General features: G+C 39.6%; 2 protein-coding genes and 1 long non-coding RNA gene across 6 annotated transcripts in view; 2 read left to right on the forward strand and 1 right to left on the reverse strand.

Annotated features, from left to right (window-relative positions):
- The window catches only part of ACOT12 (acyl-CoA thioesterase 12), a 49,083-nt gene extending 35,845 nt beyond the window's left edge, over positions 1-13,238 (forward strand). For 2 of the 4 annotated variants that reach the window (XM_060635434.3, XM_060635440.3), the window contains exons 7-15: positions 159-278; positions 1,126-1,276; positions 2,173-2,228; positions 2,539-2,602; positions 3,287-3,370; positions 8,318-8,451; positions 10,671-10,799; positions 12,387-12,513; positions 12,768-13,238. In XM_060635434.3, the coding sequence (XP_060491417.1) occupies positions 159-278; positions 1,126-1,276; positions 2,173-2,228; positions 2,539-2,602; positions 3,287-3,370; positions 8,318-8,451; positions 10,671-10,799; positions 12,387-12,513; positions 12,768-12,917 (1,015 nt within the window). In that variant the 3' untranslated portion in view covers positions 12,918-13,238. The remainder of the gene's footprint in view (positions 1-158; positions 279-1,125; positions 1,277-2,172; positions 2,229-2,538; positions 2,603-3,286; positions 3,371-8,317; positions 8,452-10,670; positions 10,800-12,386; positions 12,514-12,767) is intronic. The other 2 variants (XM_060635436.3, XM_060635439.3) reach the window with 2 other exon arrangements.
- Positions 13,239-13,447: 209 nt separating this feature from the next.
- ZCCHC9 (zinc finger CCHC-type containing 9) lies at positions 13,448-22,017 on the reverse strand. Its single transcript, XM_060635442.3, has 6 exons — positions 21,934-22,017; positions 20,416-20,822; positions 19,595-19,745; positions 19,269-19,361; positions 17,275-17,343; positions 13,448-16,007 (listed from the first exon to the last, which is right to left on the reverse strand). Exons 2-6 carry the CDS (start codon positions 20,794-20,796, stop codon positions 15,889-15,891), a joined length of 813 nt encoding a protein of 270 aa, XP_060491425.3. The 5' UTR covers positions 20,797-20,822; positions 21,934-22,017; the 3' UTR covers positions 13,448-15,888.
- Positions 22,018-22,050: 33 nt separating this feature from the next.
- LOC132681213 (uncharacterized) overlaps positions 22,051-27,343 on the forward strand; it is a 36,994-nt gene continuing 31,701 nt past the window's right edge. The window contains exons 1-2 of the long non-coding RNA XR_009610946.3: positions 22,051-22,269; positions 23,853-23,915. This is a non-coding gene — a long non-coding RNA (uncharacterized LOC132681213). The remainder of the gene's footprint in view (positions 22,270-23,852; positions 23,916-27,343) is intronic.

Here is a 27,343-nt window from a genome sequence, read left to right on the forward strand (position 1 = left end):
CTCTCCTGCTCTCTCTCTCTCTCAAAATATAAACAAACAATTAAAAAACATTTAAAAAAAAGAAATATTTGTCGCATTTGTTACGCAAATTAGCAGTTCATGAAAATACTTTGAAGAGTGACCTCTTTCTCCTCTCTCTCTTCCCTTTGTTTCATCAGCCGCCTCTGTAGGGCACACCCCCTCCTAAAGTCCGTGGACATGTTTAAGTTTCGGGGACCATCTGCTGTTGGAGATCGTCTTGTTTTCAATGCCATTGTCAACAATACATTTCAGACCTGGTAAAGCATTTTTAGTGCTCTTAGGCTGCTGTGGACAAATTCAAACTTGCAAATGAATAAATTTTCTTATTTCAGTGTAGAGGTAAGTGTAGGGACTACTTTAAAATAACCAAGTTCCTTCTAATTTTTTTTTTAACTTCACTCATCTTCAACATCTATAGACAACTCATTTTAACTCTGTTTTCTTCTTGGAGCCTCTTTGCACTTAGTAAATTGTGATGGGTTGGTTTTTGTCTCATAATAAGGGTGACTTCCAGTTAACCCAGTACCATCTTGGTGTGTACCTGTCATAATTATTACTCTTTTTTTCACTCTCAGAAGAGTCCCAGTGACTTTATGGTCATCTGACTCCTAATGAACCTGTTATTAGTCACCATGAAGCCCAAACCACTTCCCAGTTATTTTTATTATTCTTGATATACAATGAAAAGATTTAATTGCCTTAAATCTTTTAAAATGTGAAAAAGAGTATCTATGTTTCCTATCCAATTTTAGTGTTTGATGCTTTTTAATATGGAACTTGACTTTGAGAAAAGTTGACTTTGGCACTATTAACTCCCCCATTCCCCATTATCAAAATATGTTCATGAAGGTATAGAAAGTCCTTCCTAACTGGCCTTTTTCCCACTCGGTGGGAAAGTGAAGTGGGAGTTCTCCCAGGGGCTTCTGCATCAGATTCATCACTCTGATGAAATGGATTTTAACAGTTGCATACATTTGCGATGACAAAAAGAAAAGCCCAGAGCCCTCATTCTTTTCCTCCCTCAGAAGCGGTGGTGGCTGCGTGGGCAGAGGAGGCCTGGCAGGCTCTGGTTCTCTGCCCACAGCTCTGTGTCGCCCTCTGCAGTGTTGAAGTGGGAGTGCGCGTGGAAGCCTTTGACTGTCAGGAGTGGTCTAAGGGCCAAGGCCGTCACATCAACAGTGCTTTTCTCATTTATAATGCTGTCAATGATAAGGAAGAAATGGTCACATTTCCCAGAATCAAACCCATGTCAAAGGTCAGTTAATAGCACATGAGTTCATTAATCAGACCACTTATTCTGGGGGAAGTGGTGGGTTACAGAGCTCTACCCAGAATCTCCCCACACCAGCAACAACTTCCAAGGCTATTCCTCTTTAGATTTTTTTTCTTTTTTACATTACGAAGTAAAATGGACTTTTTCTCCCCCTGCCCACCCCCGATCACTCTCATCATTTGTTAGAATGATAGAGGCCCTGGAGACCTCACTTCTGTTCCGCTGTGTGCTGCTGTGGGAAGAACATCATCTTCCGTGTCCTATTTCTGACTCTCTTCTCCCACTTCTTTACTCCAGCTCTCCATGGTTCTCTACATGCAATGGAACTGTATCTTCTCCCTATCTGAGAGGGGCCTTGCTGCCCACCCTCACCTTTTCTAAAAACTGTATAGTGAGATAGATGTATAATTCTGATAACAGAAATGATAACAGTCACCACTTTAAAAAAGGGAAAAAGGGGCACCTGGGTGGCTCAGTCGGTTGAGCATCTGACTTCGGCTCAGGTCATGATCTCACAGTCTGTGGGTTCAAGCCCCGCGTCAGGCTCTGTGCTGACAGCTCAGAGCCTGGAGCCTGCTTCCAATCCTGTGTCTCCTTCTCTCTCTGCCCCTCCCCCACTCTCACTTTGTCTCACTCTGTCTCTCAAAAATAAATATAAAAAAAAAATTAAAAAAAAAAGAATTTAAAAAAGGGAAAAAAAACGGGCTGCAAAGGTTGTCTTTATCCATGCACTTGCCCTTTGTGGGTGTTGAGTATAGTTCACACAGAGACACCATGTGTGTTCCAACTAGCCCCTTCAACTGAATTCAGAGAGAGACACTTAAGGATTGTACCATTAAATTAGAAATGTATTGATTTTAATTTGTTTTTTATTAAAGGATGATTTTAGACGGTATCGTGGAGCTATTGCACGCAAGAGAATTCGCCTAGGGAGGTAAGGGATGTGGGCATAAGGATTTGAGGCTATATTCTCTTATCTAACAAATTATACAGCAAAGGGCCCCTCTCTAGGTGTCTGTTCCCACATAATGTAACATGAGACGGTCTGATGTTTTCTGACTAGAGGCTAACTGTGACAGATTTTTTTTTTCTTGATTGTTCCACTAGTAAAAGTAGCTTTTAAAACTGCTGATTTCAGTTCAAGAAAGTGTCATGGTGACTGTTGTGTGCCAAATGCAGGGAAGAAAACTTTATTATTATAACATTATTATAACATGTTAAGTAACATTTTAATTTTTTTCCAGAAAATATGTTACTTCCCACAAAGAAGAAGTACCAATTTGTGTACAATGGGACATAAGCAACCAGGTAACAGTTTTATGATTTGGAGCTTTTCGTGTAAAAAGGGAAAATGGTATCATTATAAACATGAAAGTTCCCATGTTTAACTGCTTCAGGTTGTGCCTATACAGGTTAGATGAAAAGGTAAATTATATCAACCAATCATCTCAAAATAAAACAAAACCAAACTATTAGTAAGTGGTTACCAACTAGTAGTTTCCATGCCCTGTCTGAATTACATGTACAGTTTCCAAACTACAGACTCAGAATGATCTGCCATCAAATGCATTCAAGCAGCATGACACTGAGATACAGTGTCTCTCCATAATTTGTGCTGAAAAGACATGCCTTCCGGCTTGCATTTTTATAACACAACAACAAACTATTAGTCATTTTAAGGTTTTTGACCATAAATTATAAAAGGAGATACAAGTTTACTGATTACATGTTGATTATAAGTCATACTGAAAGGTTATGTTGTCTTTGCTCAGGACACCAATTAAAATGATACTAATTTGCTAAGCATGCAGGCCTCATTTTATTTTGTCTCAATTCTGAATTAAGTGTTTGAGACAAATTATGTTACCGACAGCTTGGTTCTGAGCTTAGCATTATCACTTTGGCTCTAACAGTTCCCGTTTTCTAAGCAGAAACTGTTTGATCACATATCTGTGGACCGAACTCTCAGCTTTTATGATATTTGTGTTTTAGGTATCCCTGAGTAATGCCAACGTGGAGGCTCTCAAAAATCTGGCAGCCAAGAGTGGCTGGGAGGTTACCAGTGCTGTGGAAAAGGTAGGAGGCATCCAGGTCTATGTACAACCTGCTGTCCATCACAAATGAAAGTTGTCATGCTGCTGGTGGTGGTTCTGCTTCTGCTGCTGTTTTTAAGAAGGTAAAAAGTCTTTCTGGGAAACTATTTCTAAGAGGCAGGTATCTTTCCAGGGCTGAATCTACTGCTCCATGCCGGTTGATTTGTGGTCCTCCAGGCTGCCCCACACATTCCTGCCTCTGAACTTAGTTGTTATATTCCACTTCTCTCTCTTTCTCCTCTCCATCTGCCTCAGTCCAACCTGGTCTTCAAGACCAGGACAAATGCTTTCTGCACAAAGCCAATTCCTATCATCCTGACTGAAGGAACTTCCCTGGAGGAACCCCCTTAGCAATTACTTTTTCAAAATTAATTTGTCAATTAATTATGCCCTGTCTTGTGACAGTGCTTCCACTGCTTCATTGAATTGATGTTGATGTCTTACATAGTAATTTAACTTTTTACACATGGCTTTTTTCCCTAACAAGATTATGAACTTTTGAAGAAAGAAGCCTTGTCTTGACTTCTTTGTGTCTCTCTTAGCACCTTTTATACTATTTTGCAGGTCATCAAATTTAAGTAAACATATATAATTTGGATTCTAATTTTATCTCATTTCAGAAGTGGTTAGGAGACCCTTTGAAGCTGATGCCCACAACTAGACTAGACTGTAAGGTCTCTGTGGGCATTTAGCTCACCGCTGTAGATGGTCCCAGAACATAGCAGTGCTGGGCACTCAGGGGGGGCTCAGTAATGCCAGTTCTTTGTGCTCACATTTCAGTGTGTACTGTTGTTCAGCATCAGTGAAGCAGCAGCACCTACAAGAGGGGTGGCCATATTCCTGGTTGTCCATCATAATTGGTGATTGTTCCATCATCATCTGATGTCTTGTCATAAATATTGATAATGCCTCAGTGCCCCAGTTTGGACAATAAATTATATGGTCACTTACCCTAAAATTGAAGGAAACTGAGATGCTACTTCACTGATTGTTTTCACCTTGACCTTTTGTCAGTGTTTTGTCCTGGTTTGTTGGCTTTTAGTGTGTTTCTATCTTTTCTTCTGAATCCTATCAGGGTCTCTCTTACCCTGTTTGGATCCAGTTAGGTTTCCATGTATACCAAATTCAGTGATGCAGAAACACAGGTTAAACGTAATAAAATGATCTTCTTCTCTTTATCCCACATAAAAGATGCTTCAAGGCTTTGTTTTCTTTTACTAACATGCAGTCTGTTTCTTGCATCATTGCTGGCATCTAAGCAGTGTTGGAAAGGGCAGACTTGTGTCTGGAATGAAGGAAGAGCGCACATTTTGTGAAATCATATAATATATAAAAACTTGAGTTCTTTGGGAGTTTGGGGCCAGAAATAAATCTAAAGTAATAAATGGTGTATTGGCTCATATCTAAGGAGAGCCACCAATAATTAATTCTTAATTTTTGTGTGGATACTTTAGAAGATATTATATAATTAAAGCAACATTCTTATGTCATTTCTGTTGAATTTGAAGCCCTCCAATTCTTTAGATTGTATTTATGATAAAAATTTGATTTTTTTTCCTTTCTGACTTACCCTCCTCTTCTCTCCTACTTTTTAAAGTGTTTGTATCCTTTTAATTTTAAAATACAGCTCTCTGACTTTTTTCTGTCACCTTTTAGTTGAATAATTCTTCCAATTATGTGTTAGGAGTCCTATTTACTTCAGGGCTTAAAGTCTATACTTATTTTTGATACAAATGAGTTAAATGGAAAAAGTAAGATTTTTGATATTTGTAATTGGGCACTACTTATTCTTTAACTCATGTTTCATTTTTATGTATGATCGTGGAATTAATCATAGTATAGTAATACAAGGAGCAAAATGTGTACTCTCACCTGAAAGGAGCTTGTAGTTGCAGTCTATTTGGGTAACATCACACATACACATGGAACAGCTGAAGAGTAACTTTAAGGTGGTTTATAAACAAGTGAGGGATTATAATATTTAAATCATAAAGGTCAGCTCTTAGGCACTTCAACAAAGTAAAGCAAGACAGTTATTTACAGAGGACTTTGGAGAGGGGGTGATTCTTTTCTCCTTGAAGATAGTGTAAGTAGATTGCTGGAGGGTGAAGGGGGCTCTCTAGGCAATGAGGAGTTTGATTCCAGTCCTCGTGGTAGAAATCAGCATGGGTAGGAGACTGACCTGACAGGAGTAGCCTTTTATTTAGGGGGCAGCTGAGAGTGTACTGGAAAGGCTGTGATGAAAGCCAGAATGGCAAGGACTACATGGCAACCTTTACGCAGAACAAAGCCGAGTACAGGAAACAGACCAGAGGAGCTATTCTGACTGAATCTGGGGAGAGTCTGGGTCTCACAGCTCCCCCTGACCAGTTCTCCTCCCCTTCGCCCCTGGGGGTTCCCAGGGAAGGTCAGGTCACTTCCTCTCACCACGGAGGCCTCTGTAAAAACCAGTTTTGTTCTCCTTTCCACAATGTTGTCTCCATAGCATATTGGTCAACAGATAGTATAAAATTCTAAAATTATACTCTTTCCTCTTGTGCTGTTTGTATAAGATATCCAAATCCATTAAGCGGAATCTTATTAGAATGAAAAAGCAATATCATTATAAAATGTTAGCAATTTTGAGCTTATTTACTTTCAGCTTTGTTTCATAGAATAAAATTCGCCAGACGTCAAGTGATAAAATGTTTGAGTTGGTTCCAGATGGAATTTAACCTGTACTCTTCTGAGCATGAAAGAGAACATGTTTTCTTGAAGAGTTGGTCTTAGAGAATTTTTTCACTAAGCAGAAGTTGGCTTTTCTAAAATACTAGGGTTTAAAGAGATCAACATCAACAGCTGCCTTTACTCATCTGCTCTGTCTACATCAGTGTCATGGGTTCCCACAGCACAGCAGTGAGCAGGACTTCCTGCTCCCTTCATCTTCTGGGAGAAGGATCAAAATATCATTCTCTCATCTGATAATGTACTCAGCACTGGATAAGCGTAGCAAGCTGTGTGAGGCAGTTTCATGGTGGCTATTCAGCTTGGTGTTTGCCTTGGCTCCAGGATAGAAAGCAGCAGTATGTGTCTGTGACCTGGGGAGCAGCTTCCTGAAAAAGTACTGTGATCATTTCCTAGGGCTCCTGTAACGGTACCGCAGAATGGGTGGCCTAAACAACAGAAATGTATTGTCTCGCAGTTATGGAAGCTGGAAGTTTGAGTTCAAGGTGCTGGCAGGATTAATTCCGTCTGAAGAAGTGAGAAAGAATCTGTTCCACGCCTCTCTTCTAGCTTCTGGTGGTTTGCTGGCAATCTTTGGTGTTCCTTGGCTTGTAAATGTGTCACCTGATTTCTGCCTTCATCTTCATATGGCGTTCTCCCAGTGTGCATGTCTGCATCCAAAATTCCCCTTCTTATAAGAACATCAGTCATTATTGGATTAGGGGCCATCCTACTGCAGTATAACCTCATCTTAACTAATTATATCTGCAATGACCCTGTTTCCAAATAAGGTCACATTCTAAAGTACTGGGAGAATTTTAACATATGAATTTGAGGAGACACAATTCAACCCTTGGCAAGTGCTTAGCCCATTATTACATCCTTTCCCATACTGCTTCCATCAGTGTAGACTATGGCTGCCCCAAGGTCTGATTCTGACAGAAGGTGAGGAATTTACCCTGGCCACTTACCCTTGCCCCCTCTGAGACTATAGAACCCAGAAACCTGGCTTAGAGCCACATAGCCACCAAGTTTTGGTAAGATGACTGCCTTCTGGATTTACACCAGGGAACCTCCTTTTACTTCTTCTGTATGGGGAGTGAAGTTAGGCATGGCCATTTTGGGGTGAGTCTCAGCCCCCCACTGGAACTGCATTCATGGCTTTCTGTTTCACGTGTCTATGGCCCAGGCCATGGCCTCCTCTGTGGGCTTGATTTAAAGATGGTCTTTGCACAAAGGTTAACTAACTGGAGAGTTAACATGTGTAAACAAATTGATACTCCCTTTCTTTCTAATCTGCTTTTAGTCTGTTTCTTACTTCTTCATTCTCTTGAAGATATTTATGTTTAAATAAAGGTTTTCTCCCTCACAGCCTGACTTGTCCATCTGCTTGATTCTTGCAGTGAAGTCTTAACCCTCTGTTTGTTTGTCTTCTCACAGCTTGTTGCCATGGGGATGATTATAAGATGGCACATTTCAACACCAACTTCAAAGCACCCCGAAAGAGATGGAGAAAATGGGAAGGATAGAAATGTGCTCTTAGCTGAGCACGTATCTCTGATTATTATCGAAAGTGCAATGGCAGGAGAGTTTGGAGTAATAGGGGATATGTATTGTTTTAAGTATGTGTCAAATGGCTCCCCAAGACAGGCCTCCTCTTATCTAAGGGATAACAACGTTAGAAACCCAGGAATTGGCTCTCAGGAGGATGAGCTCTTGTGATTCACAATTGAAAGAATGCTTTGTGCTGAAGAAGCATGGTGCTTTCAACCCTTTGCAAGGTTGAGTTGGTTCTAGAAGTGGTGGCTTGCTTTCTGGGTCCCGTTGTCATGCCTGACAACCTGGGAAAGTGTCTAAGGTGTCTGGAGGGAGATGAAACACTGAGTTGCCTATCAGCCTGGTGATATTTTCTGTCGTTCTTTGAGTCAGGGAAATATCTCAAAGAGATAAAAAGAGAAATGCTTACATTCTTTATTTTTCTAGAGAAGACTGTGGCACAATAATTAACCTATGTCACATATTGTTTAGAGGGCACAGAGGATATCACCGTGGTCCAAGCTCCAGACATCCAAGTATTTGAAGGGAAATTGCCATCATTTGGCTTCATTGTTATTCAGGTGCCAAGATGCCTTAGCCAGCACAATCAGCCTGTGACTGTGTGTGGTTTTTAAAGTGAAAACATCCATTTTTATTTTGTAATTTATTTTCTTTTGTTATTATATTTTAGATAAAAATATATACCCTGGAAGAGCATGACCTTTTATCTGTTTGGGTTGAAAAGCATGTGGAAAGACCAGCACACTTGACTTACCATCTCCTGTCTGACTTTACCAAGAGACCTTTGTGGGACCCTCATTTCGTGTAAGAATACATTTAAAGTATTTTCTTAAGCAACTCTGACTTCATGTAAAAGATGACATCCATGTTGCAGTCCATCTCCATTGCCCAGTGTGTGACCCATTGCATATTAATTAAAGAGTATGTTTTAAAACTTGCCCTGCACAGAAAACTGCATCAAGTGCTACTGAGAGACGTAAAAACAAAAATTTTCTTAATACTTCGTTTAGCATTTATATTGAGTTAATGTGCTTTACCCACATCTGTTGTACTCCTCCCAAAAAACTCTTCAAGTTTGATATTATTCCCACTCAACGAGAGAGGTTCTGAGACTTGCCAAGATTGCACAGGCAGGAAAGCAACAGAACCCAAATTGGAACCCAGATCCATCAGGCTTTGAATTCCACACGCTTGCACACAGCTTCAGTGTACTTGAGAAAGTGATTACCTAATTGTCTTCCCACTTTCCACTCTGGATATTTAATTAGCGGTTCCTTCTTTTTCTGTGAAGCAGCACTCCCTGGTGAGAAGCTGAGACGAAGCTGTGTGAGTAACTGAAGTCAAAGGCATTCCTGCCAGCTTTTCCTGTCTGATCAGGGCCCACTGTCAGCCTCAGTCTCTTCCTTCTGTTACTTTCTGTCTCCTGCATCCCAATCCGGCCTCTTCCATTCTTACTCCTTTCCTGGATTGCAAGGCACCTGCACTGACTGGGTCTGATTACACTCAGGCCACACCCCCTCCTCCAAGAAGTTCCAGCTCCTGGGGCTACATATAGCACTCTAGGGCCTCACTGGACGTCTTGCTGAAAGGGAAGGACTGGTGAGATGGGCTTCCTATTTATTAAACGTTACCATTTACTTCCTAATCTTGATGAAGTAGAAGCTCATTTTTAAAATGACTAAACCTTGGGGGCACTGGGGTGGCTCAGTCAGCTAAGCATCTGACTTTGGCTCAGGTCATGATTTCAGGGTTCATGAGTTCGAGCCCCACATCAAGCTCTCTGCTCTCAGCACAGAGCCTGCTTCGGATCCTCTGTTCCCTTCTTTCTGCCCCTCCCCCACTTGTTGTCTGTCTGTCTGTCTGTCTGTCTCTCTCTCTCTCTCTCAAAAACAAAGAAGACATTTAAAAATAAAATAAAATGGCTAAACCTGGGACACCTGGATGGCTTAGTCGGTTAAATGTCCAGCTCTTGATCTTGGCTCAGGTCATGATCTCATGATTCTTGGGTTCAAGCCCCACATTGGGCTCTGCACTGACAGCATGGAACCTGCTTGGGATTCTCTCTCTCTCTTTCTCTCTCTCTGCTCCTCCCCTGCTTGCTCTCTCGCTCCCAAAAATAAACTTTAAAATAAAATAAAATGCCTAAACCTGATTATGATTAATACCATGTAAGAGGCAATATAATATCACTAAAGTGAAACACCTTTGGGGTCATGTGTTACATTTGCATAGATGCCAGAATAATACTTCATGGTTAATGCTATCATGATAAAACATTCTGAGAGAAGAGGAAATATTTCATGATTTTCTTGCATCAATATTTGTAGATATTCTGTAGGTACAAAGCTTTTATCAAGAACAATGCCTAAATTTTGGTGTTACTATTTCCTATGTCACCTGACATTCCAGCCAAACTGAACTTGAATGAAGGGAGGAATGAATGAATGAATGCTTACTTGTCTTGTGTACCTACTGTGATTCAGGCCAGGTGTTTTCATTTAATCCTCACAATAACCCCATAGGTATGGGGTTTTAATTTTACAAATGAAAAAAACAAAGTGACTTACCTAACATAACATTGATATGAAGTGTGTGTATGGGATTCAAAGACAAAGATGTTTGGCTCTGAACTTAGTACTCTTTCAGTGTACCATATTCATTTACCTGAGTCCTTCCTTGACATCCAAACAATTCACTAGTCTTCAAATATTGTTACCTGATTCTAGAGAAAAATTATTTTGTGTTAAACAACCATAAATGCTGTTCTCTGAAGTGTTGAGGGCAGTGACTTTAGAATCACACACCCACCAGTCTCTCCATCACACGCATAATTATTCCTGCTGACCAAACAGCTTCCTAAAGACAGACTTTGAGAAATAATGCTGGCTTTGGCAGGATAGTTATGTAAGCAGAAGAGTGAATGTGGACCTCAGTAATGAAGTTTTACAAATAAACAAAAGAAGCGAATGCCTTATTCAAGCAGGTAGAAAAGTGTGGCCTTTCTCACTGTTGTATTTACATAGGTCCTGTGAAGTCATAAACTGGGTGAGTGAAGGTGATCAGATATATTATATCACTTGTCCTATAGTGAATGGTGACAAACCCAAAGACTTGGTAGTACTTGTATCACGAAGAAGGCCTCTCAAAGATGGGTGAGTATATGCAATTCAAGTGCTGTATTGTTTTATAGAAGAGGGTAAAATGAAAAAGTTGATAAGAAAAGAAGGCAATATAGGCATTTCTGATCTTGAATGATGTGCATCTGAATTTTTTCTAGATGGACCTTTAGTTATCATTTAAAAACATCATCTATTAAATGCTGCCTGTGTGCAAAGCACCATGCAAGATTCCTAAAGCAGTTCCTTTCCTTTTGCTGTATGCACATATAAAATTGGTATTTAGCAAACCTTGGGAACCTTCCAGTATCAGTAAGAATGCAATGTGACTACCAAATAAAACATTAGGAATAGGTTTAGAATTTACAAAGGCTCAATTGTGCTAGACATGCAAAATGTCTGGCTGCTAGGTAGGGGTGTTGATCGGAGTGTTTGTCCATGACTTCTCTGTGGGCATTGGACTTTTCATGGCACAATGTCTGTGTTCTAAAGAGAAGTGTCCTACGAGTCAGTGTTCAAATAAATAAGAAGTAGAAGCTTCCAGGACAGTTAAAGTCTACACCTGGAACTGGCCAGCATGATTTCCCATGTGAAAGCTGGCCTATAAGAATAATCGAACATGTGTGAATATTATTAATGCACACGGATGTTCAGTATAGTACCATTTATTATGGAAAAAGAAATGGACATAAACTGAGGGTCCATCTTATAAATTATGGTAGAGCCAGATTGCAGAGTACTATGCCATCATTTTTTAAAAATGTTTATTTTTGAGAGACCAGAGCATGAGTGGGGGAGGGGGAGAGGGAGACAGAGGAGCCCAGGGGTAGAGAGGGAGACAGGGTATCCAAAACAGGCTGCAGGCTCTGAGCTGTCAGCACAGAGTGCAATGCAGGGCTGGAACTCTGGAAGGGCGAGTTCATGAACTGAGCCAAAGTTGCATGTTCAACCAATGGAGCCACCCAGGCATCCTGCCATCATTAAAAAAGATGAAGTAGCTATAGAGGTGCTGATACAGAAATACCTCCAAAGATTTATTGTTAGGTGAAAAATCAAACTATAGACCGATATTTATTAAATGATAATATTTATGCAAAAATCTATATTTGCATTTGCTTACATCAATGTTATATATTTATAAAAAGGTCCGAAGGCTACAGAGCAAAATATTAACAGTGGTCATCTCCAGGATGAGAATGGACTGTGGCTAGGGTGGACTGAGGAAGACTGTTTTCTAGTCTATAAGGTTCTCTGTTGTGTGAAGTTTCTTTAAATCAATGGGTTTTGTTTTGTTTTGTTTTTTAATTAAAAAAAGAGAAGAGCCTGAAATTACAACTCATTAGGGCATACATAATAAAGCATGCTTGGAAGTTGATTCCACTTTGTAGAGTTACGCAAAGTATTAAGTAATTCTTACACAGGCAGAAAACACCTGTGGCCCTTATTACCTTTCCTACACTTGAATGTAGTCTACTTGAATGTAGATCCCTCATCTAGAAGATCTGGGTCTCTATAGTTTCACTTTTACCTACGTAAATAAGGTTAATTAACTCTAGAAATTTATTTTCTAACAAATGTTTTAATCTCTCACAATAACTTAGAAAACGTCCTTTCATTTTTCAGTAGCACTTACACGGTAGCAGTGAAATCAGTTCTTCTGCCTTCAGTCCCCCCTTGTCCACACTACATCAGAAGTGAAATCATATGTGCTGGATTTCTCATCCGTGCTATTGACAGCAGCTCCTGTACCGTAAGTTTGATGGAACATCTGCACATGAATTTGCAGATATAGAGAGAAGGCTTTTACCCACATTCCCTAATTAATTGAAATTCTGTCATGTGTCCACATCAGGGGAATCCTGAGGTCATCCTTGTAGATCATTCCAGAAAGTCCCCAGAAGATTAGGGTCATAGCCTTCCCTATACCAACAAGATTCAGATCCCTGCTGAAAGAAGCTCCAAGTCAATAAATAATTAAAATAATGTATTTTCTTTTTGAAACAGGTATCATACTTCAACCAGATTTCTGCTAGCATCTCTCCTTACTTTGCTGGAAATCTTGGTGGCTGGTCAAAGTCCATAGAAGAGACAGCAGCCTCTTGTATAAAATTCATAGAGAATGCTACTGATGGTGGGTTGATAAACACATTTTAAATGGTAAACTGTCACTTACTTCCAGTTTTATTTACCACTTTCAATTCCGCATACCCTTAGCCCTGACACTTTGGCAAGCTTTGGGGCCACAAAGTAATTTAATATTGGCTTAAGCAAAATGCAGTTAGGAAGGGGTTAAAAAATAACATTCATCTCAGGTCAAACACCAGTGATTTGGATAGCATTATTTAAAGAGCTTTAAAACTGTTTTACATTGTCTGTGGCTCTGCTTCCTTCCAGGGACACAAGCAGTGGGAATTGCCCATATTCAATTTTGTGTGTCCTGTAAAATGGTACAAATATGGTTTAAAATGATCATAAGCATGTTTAGGCTACGGAGATGAAACATGTGTTCTGTTTAAAATTGTATAAAATTTTACAAAATAAAAAATGATAAGTTGGCTAGGTGATTAATAGTGTGGGATTGTTCCATATATGGCGGATATCTGTATGTCAGGAGCAACTGACAAGATGTATTACATAGTTTAGAGCTTTAAATTAGGAAGACATTAAAACATAATGGAATCCAATCAATTTTAGTAATAGAAACTACTTTACTAGTGTCATTTAACATATATTCAAGGTGGCTGGCCAATTTAGTATCTATTGCTATATATACACACAGAAAAGTACCTGCACAATGTGATGTCGCAGAGAAAGAATATTAACTGAGCTCTTCTTTCATAACCATTACATTAGCACTTTATTCCCTAGACTTCAGCATTCATTACTCTACTCTGTGATTTGTCTTAACTCGTAAGACAAACCAGCATATGTCAAGTTAGCCTCCTCTACAAGACAGCATTTAAAAGTTGAAGGACTTCTTCATTAGAGTTTAGAGCACTTAAGAGGTTAGGTACATCCTGCTGTATGTCAGATCTCTACCTCTGCTTCCCCAGCCTACCCGCTTCCCCAACCCGTCCACTCACCCAGCCTAGGTCTGGTTGTTAATTAGTTTTATTCCGTGTCAGCAGGTTTTCATTTACATAAACTTTGGACTGTGCTCCAATTTTATGAATTAACACTTACGTACATTAAGGGTGAATATGTAGATTTAAATGCCTATACATTTCAGAAGCAGAAAAATTTTTTAGAATATTTTTAGATTTTAAAAAGCAAAAAAAAATTAGCTATAATGGAGTTACTTAACTAAAATTTTGTATGGTAAAATTTCACACCTCTCCTACAATTGAGACACTTCCAACCTCTGCCTGTCGTAGGTCTTTGAATTTATATTGTTTTGAAAATTACTGCAATAATGACCTGAGGTATTGGTGGAACATCCAAGTAGGAACTGTAATTGAGGATATTAGGGCCAGATGGATTTAGGAGTCAGCCATAGAAAAGTGAATGATAAGCTTGTAAGAGGTGACATTTCCAAAGGACTGAAGGAAGAGTGATTAATGACCAAGTCTTAGGCGATTCAGTAGAATATTTTTAAAGTGTAATACAATATCTGATATTTTTCTGATATACTGATATTTCTGATATGCATCTCTCCCCAAGTCTCCTCTCCATCCTAAAGCCTCATTAGAAAGCACGTGACCTTGTCTTCATCACTGTTACAATCCCTAGTGCCTAAGAGAGTACCAGGAATATAGCAGGTACTTGGGAAATATTTAATGCTTGCCTTCCTCACTGGAGACAGGTTTTGACTGGCCAGAGTCCTTGACACCTGATAGGATAGGTGAAATAAATCTGAGTGTGTTTGGGCTAAATGACTAAGGCAGCATTGCTATCCTTTTCCAGCTACATGACTTGTGTGATTTCTTTTAAATGACACTCCTTTCCTTACATTCTGGGATGCTGAGTTGTATTCTGTCATGTTTTCCTCTCACACCAAAAGTAAAACAACAGCTCCTATTAAGACTAGAACTGTTGAGCTTTGCAGACATTAAAACAGAGAAAAGTGTTTCTTATTTGGTAAATATTTTGCTTTTGAAGCTACAGTAACTAATCACAGCTGTTTCCTTTAGTTACAAATGTATCCAATCAGGTAAAATTCCAAATGAAACACACAATCCACTAGAGTCATTCCATTACAATATGAGCCCTAGCCTTGTGAAATACATGTATTAAGTATGCATGTATTCATAAAATCCAACAAAGAAGCTAATGGGTCTCTGATTAGCATTCTAACTCTATTATGGTGATACCTGCATCTCACCCAGACTCATCTAAAACACATGAACAAAATGCTATTAAGTGTGATATACAGTCTGTTAAGTAACATCATTCTGGTTAAATACCCCAAAATAATTTTGGCTAGAATTTCACTCTTGAAAATCCAGGACAAAGAAGGAGCTGTTGTTAACGTATTCTTCTATGTTACCTCAATAATTTGTACTTCTTTATGTCAAAACTAAAACAAAAATTAACCAAAATTAATCTCATCTAGAATTCATAAAAAGATTGTGTTCCCAAAGGGATTACCTGGACATAAACAGACAATGGCTAGTTCAATCCAGAATGAGGTATTCAGAAAAATAAGTACATAGCAAATGATTTTTGAATTAAATATTTTAAAAATACAGTATTGTGGCAACTTATAAATTCCTAATATAGTAATAAATTGATATTTTGAACCAAGAAAACAATATAACCAAAACTTAATTTCTAAACGCAAAAGTTATACTTTGTTTAAGGGTGGTTCACATTAATGCATAGTTTTTAAGAAAAAGATGATTGTTACAATCAAGTATGTAACCACTTAGTTATACCTAAGTTCTACCTGTTAAAAATATTCTTTTAGAGAATCCAATTTAAAAATCTTATACTTTTCTTCAGTGATTTTCTCCAGTGAGAGAGGCACTCTTTAATGGACAGCACTCAGGAAACTATCTGACCATATGCACATCATACTGATGTCTACAACACAGGTCTCCAAGGGAGCTCAGCTCCAGTGTGTGAGGTAGGCCCAGTTCAGAGTAGCTCACAATGAGGCGGTAACTAATGACAGTACTAATCATTATCAAAAATTAACAACTTTAGGTATCTTTGTTTTGGGTTTCTGTGGTTCAGGCACATCCAAAATTTCTTCATAGTCTGCACTCATTCCCATTGCCCAGCGACCAACTGTGACCATTCGATCTGTTAAGGAATGAAAGTTAGAATGTAAGAAAAATGGTAATCAAATACATCCACCCAGATTGGTACTAGCTGAGCAAAGGAATTAGTTTTGACATGAATAATCACAAGGGGGGAAGACTCCATCACTAAAGGAGAGTGAGCAATTCTGTAATTGATTATAACACTTGATTTTGGAGTACCACAGGCAATTTCTCATCCCAATTAGGGAAATGCAGCAACTGCTTTGCAATGCAGAAATTGATGAGAAAGCTCTTTCATTCTTTCCCAGAGTTCATCATTATAGAGTCAATGAATTCTAAGACTCTGTAAACAGTAAGACTTATGAAGCATCAGTTTTAAATGCACAAGATTCCACCTGTGAAATTATACAACATCTGCTTGTCAGTCTTGTCATTTGGGAATGGCAATCCTCCCAGGAGGGAGAATTCAAACTCCACTTCCATTATTTCAGTCTCACTGGCTACAATGTAGTGAAGACCATCTTCTTCTAGACAAGATCATAAACAAGAACTCTTGGTTTTCAAATTTAAGTGTTCGGGGAGGAAGAATGGGCAGACTTATTGGGTAGTACTGTGACTATCTGAAATAAAAAGAAATGTGTTTTTCCTTAAGAAGGACTACTGCTATCCTATCTTGCATTCTTTTGCTCAAGATTATCATCATTCTAATTTAGGTAAACTAATATAATAATGGTCTCCACTTCCCCCCAAATCTGCAATAGGTACAGCAAACATTTATGAAGTTTTTGGTGACAAAGGGTATTTCATTAGGAAGAAAATGTATCTGGCCAGATAGTGTACCTAACACAATTTTAATATTTTTGGCAGTTTTTACAACCAGCTCTGAGTCCTTCAGGTATACACAAAGCAAAGCATATATGAGGATGGTAATCATAAAAATATTGAGTTATTTTCATATTTCTGATTTTCTCTTAGTGAATCAGTATTTTTCTTTTAGTAACAGAATTGGCTCCATTATTAAATTCATTAGTTGCCAAATATGAATGTTTATGAATACAATGCTTTATAAAATCAAGGTCTTCTAGGACTTAGTGGTCACTTTTTTTTTCCTCACCTAATAATACTAGCTAACGCTCAGCTAATACTATTGTGTCTACTCCTGACAGAGAAATGATTAAGTCATCACTGTAGTAGGAAACCAGGTTGCCTTAAAATCAGTGGTACCTCAATGAACTCTTCATAAAAAATTTCAAGAAAAACAAAGAATACTAATCCCACCCCTTCTAATGGAGGCCAAGAGATCTCACCTGAATTCTGACTCTCAGGGCAATCTTTCTTAAAATGTTCCACAGAGCCACAAAGTCTGCAGCAACCACCTATTAAAAGAACAAAGTCACTGAAAATCTCTCATACTTAGAAGGGGTTATAATGTCTCAAAACACTTTTCTTATTTGGTCCTCACAACTTTGTCAGTTGTAAAGGTAGTTGAAAACAGGAACATAGGTAGGTGCCACCATTCCAGTTAGTAAGTCCATCGTCCATTCCTTTTGATCTCACAGAGCACTGAACTGTACCTACCCACCACTTCTCGTACCTGGCCTTCAGGGGGGAAGGAGGAAAGAGAAGAGAGATATAATGGAAGAAGATACGTGTCCTCTGGAGTGTTCGAGAGCCCCTGCACACAAGACTAGACCTTAAACCATGATTAGATAGGCAAAGTGTTGTGAACTGTTGAACCTGTAGGCAAAAGTTGTGTCCAGATGCATTTTTTGAGGAGGATGTCTGTAATTCTTATCAAATAAATGACCAATAACCTCAAAAAAGGTTAGGACCCACTGCTCATCTGTACAGGTCAGACAAGGGTGAGCAGTTACAAAAGGAATGAAATTAACTTTTGTTTTAGGGCCTTCTGACTGCCAGGCAGCCTCATCCTAATAAAAATGCCTGTCTGCCTACTTTAAGCAACATTCCAGATTGTGAATTATAACACATATGGTTTGTAAGATTAGCTTAATGGTCAAACACTGTTACTTAATGGTCAAGCATTGTAAGTATGACATGCTTATAATGTTAAGTGACTTATCCAGAAAAATGACCCTACAGGATGTAAACATGGCTGAATTCTCACTTCTGTGATCTGTTTTCTTTGCTGCACTTTTTAAAAATACCTAGTCATTTTGCGTAACCATCCAAAACCATCTTTGCCCATTACTCATGTCATCTGACCTGTGTCATAAGTTCAAAACTGAAAGGCACCTTTGGGCATTTTCCAGGGTTAGGCTTCCTTACTGTTGTAGATGTCATAGTGAAATAGAAGAGGTACTTTTGAACAATATATTTTAATTCTCATAGCTCTTCAAGGTAAATACTATAGTTCATCATATCTAATACACTATTGATTATAATTATTTTACATACCTCTCAGGAAAAAAAATCTGCCAATTACATGTCACTCACCAATGGTAAGATACATTCTGAGTACAGGGACATGAAAATGTGAAATAATGTTCATCTAAGAGTCCATGAGATACAGTTTGTCATCTCCATTTTACAGGCGAGGGAGGAAATTGAGATGAGAGAAATTAAATGACTCAGCTAGAGTCCCACAACTAGTGAGTGGTGGTACTGGAGCTGTAACTGGTCAGCTTGATTCCAAAAGCTGTGCCTTTTCACTGGACTTGTCCCATGGAACCCAGGACATGACACACAAGAGAGGTCTAGAATCTGATGGTACCAGCTATCACATGAGCACATTATTCACATTACCAGAAAATTTCCTCCTTAAAGCTTTAGAGATCACAGACTTTATTCAGGGACCTTAATATGTTAGCTGAGCTACAAATAAGAAAGTTACAGGATCCCATGCTAGACAACTGACCAAGGAAAACACTCAGAAATAAAAATTACTACAAATATTGAAGAATGTGTACCAGCCCATCTATCCAAAATGGTATGCTAGCCTGTGATTAAATTCACAACACTATTTTTTAAATCTTATATTAGCTTGAGATATAATCCCTTTACTTCTGTTATGTTTAAAAGTAGGTATTTATAACCTACTCCCACAAATGATGCTGAAAGCACAATGCTTGAAATACACACTTTAGTTATTTCTGATGTGATTAATACATCCTCATATTACACATCAACTCCAGTACAAAGAATAGTTTGATAAAAATTAAAATTCTCAAAGTTTTGTTATTTGTTCAAGAATTTATTCAAGAACTGATTGAGTACAAATTAAATCACAACTCTACATGGTAACTCACCTTTTCTGACATATAAGGTTAACAGTACTCACCATCAGCATAAAGTCCTTTGGGATTATCAGGACAAGATCTGGACAGATGTCCCATTTCCCCACAAACAAAACATTTTGCGAAAGGAAATTCACCTGTAAGGATCAACATTTCCTATTAAGTTGGCTAAGTATAGAACAAGTCATGTAGTTCATATTATTTTAAATACCCTGAAAACCCCTATTTTTAATACAACTTAGAATTCAGTCTTGATTTCAAAATATTAAGTGGCATACTCATGATAAATTCTGTCCAGAAAAAAAACCCAGTTGGTTACGTATTGGCCACTTCTGACATTAACCAAATCAAAAACCGGTTGAAAACGTACCAAGAGCTGGGTCTACTTTGGCTTTGCACTTGGTTATTTCATGCTCTGTGGACCCACACCGGTAACATATTCCAGTGCCCATATCTTGATTCTCAAGGGCGGCTGGGCAATCTGCAATTCCATGGCCGGGTTTTCTACAATGGAAACATACCTGAGAAAACAAAATATGAGTTTCCATGTTGCAAAACTACAGTGGCTTTATCAATTCTTGTTACAAAAAATATCTTTAAAACATTTGTCATTTGTGGGGCACCAGGGTGGCTCAGAAGGTTGTGTGTCTGCCTCTTGATTTTGGCTCAGGTCATGATTTCTCAGTTCATGAGACTGAGCCCTGTGTAGGGCTCCGCTATAATAGCAAGGAGCCTGCTTGGGATTCTCTCTCCTCTCTCTGCCCCTCTCCCGCCTCACAGTCTCTCTCTCAAAATAAATAAATAAACATTAAGGAAAAAAAAAAGGGGGGGGGGCCTGGGTGGATCAGTCAGTTAAGCGTCCAACTCTTGATTTTGGCTCAGGTCATCATCTCATGATTCATGAGACTGAACCCTGGTCAGGCTCTGTGCTAACAGTGCAAAACCTGCTTGGGATTCTCTCTCCTCTCTCTCTCTCCTCTGTCCCTGTCCCCTTGAGCACACGCACATGCGCACATGCTTTCTCTTAAACTTAAAAAAGGATGCTTTACAAATCTAGTACACAAGAGCAGTCATACTCTGGCTAATATGTGTGTGTGTGTGTGTGTGTGTGTGTGTGTGTGTGTGTGTGAATGTATGAATAATAGTTTTGACTTACATAAAGTAACCGTTTGGTGGAAGCGATGATCTTACCATTGCATTTTTCTTTGCTGCTTGTCTTTTTAGTCTTCTTCCTTCCCGGCGACTATCTTTCTTTAAAGCAACTGCAATTTCTTCCCTTACCTCCTGACTGTCTGTTGCTATCCTCTCTCCATTATGAACCATCTGTGGGTTTTGCCTTAAGTATTCCAGGAATCCATTTACATCTTCATTTAAGTACTCCTTTTTCTTTTTGTTCTTTTTGTGTTTTGCTTGAGGCATATCATTTTTAGCAGAGAGCCTATTGGCTTCAAGTTGTTTACTTTTTGGTAGGTTTTGGCCTTCTCCCTCAAGGGACCCCTTCTTCATGTCCTCCCATGATGTTGCAGCCAAAGGTCTCTTACGTGTGGTAGTAACTCGTGCCCACCTGGTCATGATTTCATCAAAGTTACCTTATCAAACTTTAAGACAAGCATGGCTGGTTAATAACCATTTAAAAAACCCCCACTAAATATACATAGTGTATCACATTATGCCTATATGTTGACGCTTTAATTATTAAAACACTTTTTACTTCGTGTATATTTAATTCTGTAACATGCTGCATAGATATGCCTATGAAGTAAATCTAGCCCTTACCAGAGAAGCTACCACACCAGATAAAGAAACACACGTATATAAATGCTTAAAACTGTAAAACAATTCAAGAAAAAAATTACTTTGTAAAATATTATGTATCACATAGTAATACAAGTGAATGAAGTTACTCTTCCCAATTCTGAAGTTTTCCTGGCTGTTTCCCGTCTGTAAGTCCCAGGTCTACTTTCTCCCCATCATATTGCTTAGTCTGTCAGTTCAAAGCAATCAATTTGCATAGCAAATTAAGTATACAGAAATCCTGTCCTTGACGCAAAGTTTGTCATTACAAGTCTTCCCAACAGACTGACAAGTGTTTGCGGTCACGTGATAATGCTGGTCTTCTAATTAGAGAATAAACTGCTTCCAGCCCAGCGGTTTCAAATCATTTTCAATTAAGCCGCGCCCCTTTTAGGGCGGCACCCCGTGTACCAACCAGAGTTAAAACTTCAGCTCTCGTCTTCAGTAACATCCGCAACACAAGCCGAAGGGTGGAGTCAATGAATAGGTGAGACGTTGCACGCTACTCTACATGCCACGCGCGCACACTCATCATTGCAGAGGCTGCGACTATCACTGTAGGGGCTGGAGCTATTCAGGAGGTGGACTAGCATTACCCTGAGTACCCGTGAAGGGGGAAGCTTTGGGTAAGAAGGCCGAGGCGGCGGGACCCACTCCCACGGCGGGGGCCCCAGTGGGGCTAGACGCGCCAGCTCAAGCAGTGAGCACTCCACAGCTGAGGCCGACCCCTGCGCCCGCGCCCTCAGCGGGCCGCGCAGCTCGGCATTCCAAACCCATGTGGCGCTGAGGGCTGTTAGGGGCCTAGCAGTCAGTCGCTGTGCCTTCCCATCACGTCCCTGGGAACGAACGGGAGGACTCCACAGCATCTGGCGGTCCCGGGGGTCCTATCTCGCTCAGCCTTGCACAAATTCTTACCGCGCATGAATCCTCCAAGGCAGCCGAGTTAGCGAACCAGAGAAGTCTCTCCCCCTGCGACCGAGTCGGCACTGGAGACCGGAAATGCGTTGTGGCTGAGAGCGCGTCACTTCCGGAGGGCCAAGCTAGTCCTGCAGGCGGGTGCTAGGGTCTCTTCCTGGGCGGGTAAATGAATATGAGTAAATATTTGTGGAGCGTCTAGCGTTTGAAAGGTGCAGCGCTGCACAACGAGGACACAGAGATGAAGTGTGTCTGGATCCCACAACTAGTTGGAAGAGATGCACGGCAGGATTGGGGGGAGGCGGTGGAAAACACTGGGAAGACTTCCTTGAGAAGGTGACCTTTGAACTGTACTTTGAAAAGCAAAAATCTGGTGAAATTTGGGGCGGGAGTGAGTTAAGGGCTTTCCAGGCAGATGTAAGGTAAAGTCATAGCATAGTGGTAGTGGGTCACTGTGATAGAAATATAAAAGAGACGTTTAGGGCCCTAGTTGGTGGAAGTCGGTGACTAATTGTCCTGCCACTGCTAGTTCAGTGGAAATAATTCTAGTTTGTAGTCAGACAAGTTCTCTTTAAGAGGAAAACCCTAGCCTCTTAATTCATTGTCTCAACAACCTCTCCCAAACAGCTACCACCACAAGTTGTACTTTGTGGGAAAAATGGCATTATTACACCAACTCAGTTCACTAGGTCTGCCACTTTGATGCCCAGCATCGTGATCAATCCATTTTACCCCTTAAGTATCTGTCCACTTTATCTCAACTGCCACCGACTTTGTGCCAGGCTTCATCTCATCTCACCTGGATTACTGGTAGCTGGTCTGGGCATCCACTGTTTTCACCACTTCTTGGAATCCCTTTCCATGCCTTAGCCAAGTGAACTTTTAAAGATGTAAATCAGATTGTTATTCTTCTGCTTTAAATCCTTTAATAGTTTCCTGTTGTTCTTAAGATGAACTCCAACCTTAACTTGGTATTAAATCCTTGACTACTTCCCTATCCTCAGCCTGCACAATTTCCTCTTCTTTGACCAGTTTCTCAGTTTCTCAAATGCTGCATGTACCTTGCTATCTCCAGGCCTTTACATATGCTGCTCTCTTTGTATGGTGCTTTTCTTCTAGTTAAATATTTCACCTTCAGGGCTTTACACATTATATTCTTAAGTAAGCTTTCCTGTACCCCTCCCTGCTCCCCCCCCCTCCCCCGCCATTAGACCAATCCCCTATTGTAATCTCATGGCAATCTTTGTTTACAATGCTTCAAATTAGTAATTACATAATTAATTGTGAATAAGTTGTTTATTGTCTTCCCACTGCCTAGTATATATAGTTGGTGCTCAGTACGTTTTTGTTAACTAAGTGAAGAGTAATACGTTTCAATGCTTGTTACAGCAAAGTCGAAAGTGACCTGGTTTTCTTTAGGAGGAAAGATGAAAGTCAGTGTTGTAGGAATACTAGGATTTGGTATGGTGAATATCAGAAATATCCTAGGTCTTACAGTGGGGGAAGATTTAAAAGGTAAAAAATTCCTCCAGCTCTTGAAGAGAGGGAGCTTCCTAAAAGTTGTATGATCATCCTCTTCATACCATGTTCTCAACCAGCTGGCTTCAAGGTCTAAGCACCAACCTAGTGACATTTCATAAAGAGGTTTTCTTTTGTAGAAGCCAGGTACTTGCATGTAATGTACACCACTAGAGGGTGCATTCAGCTAAAACTTGTCTTTTTAGTATTATGTTGAATTTTAAACTCGAAAATTATTCATTTCCTGTCAGTGAAAGAACATGATCTCAAATTGTTTTTGTGGAAATATACCAAGTGAAGATTAGTAATTAAGTAAATAGGTCATAGAAATGCTGTGGGGTTCAGAAGAAAATATTACTGTCAATATTAATAATAGCTAACTTTCATTGAACATTTTATAGGTACCTAGCACTGTGTGCTGAATGCTTTACAATCATTGCTTCCTTCACCCAGTATCCTGAGAGGTAGGTACTATTCTCCATTTTTACAATGAAGAAACAAGCTCATAAAGATGAAGTAACTCACCCAATGTCACACATCTAGTAAGAGGTAGAGTCAGGACTTGAACCAAGATCCCTGTTCAAAAGTGTGACCTTCCCTACATTGCAGTACTGCAGGGGATTGCCTGCCTGCCTGCTTGACCCACTTTAAAACAGACTTAAGTTATCCATGCCCATATAATACTTTATTTTCTTAGGATGTATTCACTTTTAGAGTGGAAGGTATTATCTTTTTATTAAGTCTTATCTATTCAGATATTATTGAAATACTACAAATATGCTATTTTCATAACACTATCATCCACAGGGTAAATGTTAAGTGAGGGGCTAAAGTTTCAGTTATGAAGTGCTGAAGTACCTCATTTTTAGAAAATTGTGAAGTGTATTATGCATACAGAAAGCAATATAAAACATCTGAAGTAATTACAAAACACAAGTTCATGTAAACACTACCCAGCTTAAGAAGCTGGCCATTGCCAGATTATGTTAATGTAATTTTTTACATGGGCAACACATTTTTATGTTTCAAACAAAATAGTTATGATGATATAAGATTTCTATAAACCAACTCTCATCCTGATAACTAGAAATTCTGGGAAAAATATAAAAATCACTGTGTGAGGATCCTGAAGAGTAAATAAAAGCAGACCCTTGTGGAGGGGAGTCAAACTTTGAAGAAGCAACTAGCACATGGGTTAGTGTGTGTGTGTGTGTGTGTGTGTGTGTGTGTGTGTGTGTGTGTTTGCACTGAAAATGGGCCACAGTCAAAAAGTGCATGAGCAGTTAAAACTATAATAGAAAGCCTGCTGGGCGCCTCGCTGGCTCAGTCAGTTAAGTGTCTGACTTCAGCTCAGGTCATGGTCCCATGGCTCCTGAGTTCGATCCCCGTGTCGGGCTCTGTGGGGACAGCTCAGAGCCTGGTGCCTACTTCAGATTCTGTGTCTTCTCTCTGCCCCAACCCTGCTCATGCTCTGTCTGTCTCTCAAAAATGAATACATGTTAAAAAATTTTTAAAAATTTTAAGAAAGCCTGCCATCATTTTTCTGGCTGCAGGAACCAGAGAAAAAAAGCAATTAACAGCCATACCGGGATAGTGAGGGGGAATTTTGAAAGGGAGAGAGCCATAAAAAGGATGCTTCTACTTCTATACATGAAGTGTTGAGCTAGGCTCTGACCCCACATGCACAAGACAAGCTCAGAGGCTTAAAGAAATGAACTGAGATTTGAATGGCCACTCACAAAAAATGAGACAAAGCCCGTAATGCCAGTCTAAACAAGTTAATTGCCTTCTTAAATGTTTTTTTCATGAGGAATAAACCAATTCAGAGTATATGCAAAATAACATGCACAATGTCCAGGATAAAAATCCAGAATGTAAACTTAGCCTTGGTTCAGTGATACTTTAAATTCTGGTCTTCCATAATTTGCCTGCTACTACTTATTTTTTAAGTCTTCAAATAGCTGATCTATGCTTTATAGATGCATTCAGTGGGCGACACAGGGTGGAGTGTGCTCAATTCATCTTACCTGAAATTGGAACCACTCCCATTAGAATTTTGAAGCTTCACTCTTTTTTTTTTTTTATTTTAAAATTTTTTTTGATGTTTATTTTTGAGAGAGACAGAGCTTGAGCCGGGAGGTGGGGGGAGCAGAGAAAGAGGGAGACACAGAATCTGAAGCAGGCTCCAGGCTCTGAGCTGTCAGCACAGAGCCCGATGCGGGGCTTGAACCCATGGACTGTGAGATCATGACCTGAGCCAAAGTTGGATGCCCAACCGACTGAGCCACCCAGGCGCCCCTTGAAGCTTCACTCTTGATTAGATTGTCTCAGAGTGAGAGGTGCTTGGATAAGCCTAGATGCTGCAGAACTAGGAGTGTCTAAGGCCCAGCCTCAGGGAGCTGGCCCTCTAACTGAGTCTCAAACGAGTGTGAGCAGCTTCAAAACAAGCTGTTTGGGGTAACTGGGTGGCTCATTCGGTTAAATGCCTGACTCTTGATCTCAGCACAGGTCTTGATCTCACAGTTCATGGGTTTGGGTCCCACGTTGGGCTCCACTGACAGCGTCAAGCCTGCTTGGGATTCTCTCTCTCTCTCTCTCTCTCTCTCTCTCTCTCTCTCTCTCAAAATAAATGTAAAAAACAAGCTGTTTAACTGTAATTTGGAATGGAAGATAATGAATCTAGAAAGGATGGGTGGGACCAGATTTTGTCAATTGAAGTGTTTTTTTTAATGCTAAATCAAAGTGTTTGCATTTTGGGGCACCTGGGTGGCTCAGTCAGTTAAGTATCTGACTTTGGCTCAGGTCATGATCTATCTCAAGGTTCAGGAGTTCAAGCTTCGCATCAGCCTCTGTGCTGACAGCTCAGAGCCTGGAGCCTGCTTCTGGATTCTTTCTCTCCCTCTCTCTCTGCCCCTCCCCAACTTGCGCTCTCTCTGTCTCTCTCTCAAAAATAAATAAACATTTAAAAAAACAAAAAACAAAATGTTTGCATTTTGTCCTTGACAGCTTAAGCAATGAAGAACTATACATATTTTTTTAGATTATACAGTGCATCTCCTAAGATAGATGTAGAGAAGAGGGTTACGTACAGTACAAACGTGTACCCAATGCAGTGCTCAGAACACTGACACCTGCTGAACTTCTTTGGAATCTACAGAAAAATACATCTAGAGAGAGAGAGGAAAGAATTAATGACCCTACTGTTGAAAATAAAAAAGAGGTCCACACCAGTGACATTCTAACAGCTGCTTTCTTCAAAATCTGTCAATCATTTAAGCTGCTTTAGAACCCTTACAATAAGGCTAATAGGTAAAGAAATTGAATTCCTTTTTTCTTCTTTCAGCATTTTACAAATGCTCTTTAATGAATATGTATTACATTTAGAATTATTTTTTTAGGTTTTTATTTTTTATTTTTATTTTTTTTAATATATGAAATTTATTGTCAAATTGGTTTCCATACAACACCCAGTGCTCATCCCAAAAGATGCCCTCTTCAATACCCATCACGCACCCTCCCCTTCCTCCCACCCCCCATCAACCCTCAGTTTGTTCTCAGTTTTAAAGAGTCTCTTATGCTTTGGCTGTCTCCCACTCCCTCTTTTTTTTTTTTTTTTCCTTCCCCTCCCCCATGGTCTTCTGTTAAGTTTCTCAGGATCCACATAAGAGTGAAAACATATGGTATCTGTCTTTCTCTCTATGACTTATTACACTTAGCAGAACACTCTCAAATTCCATCCACATTGCTACAAAGGGCCATATTTCATTCTTTCTCATTGCCACGTAGTACTCCATTGTGTATATAAACCACAATTTCTTTATCCATTCATCAGTTAATGGACATTTAGGCTCTTTCCACAATTTGTCTGTCATTTAGAATAGAAGGAGAGATA

The sequence above is a fragment of the Panthera onca genome, chromosome A1 (genome assembly GCF_046562875.1).
Source record: "Panthera onca isolate mPanOnc1 chromosome A1, mPanOnc1 haplotype 2, whole genome shotgun sequence".
In the NCBI taxonomy this organism is placed as follows: Eukaryota; Metazoa; Chordata; class Mammalia; order Carnivora; family Felidae; genus Panthera; species Panthera onca.

Coding starts and splice junctions, on each gene's coding strand:
- ZCCHC9 (XM_060635442.3), bottom strand. CDS start 20,796: ATGACCAGGTGGGCACGAGTTACTACCACACGTAAGAGACCTTTGGCT. Junction 19,362..19,594: donor CAAAGTAGACCCAGCTCTTG/GTACGTTTTCAA, acceptor TGATCCTTACAG/GTGAATTTCCTTTCGCAAAA. Junction 16,008..17,274: donor CCCTGAGAGTCAGAATTCAG/GTGAGATCTCTT, acceptor ATTCCTTAACAG/ATCGAATGGTCACAGTTGGT.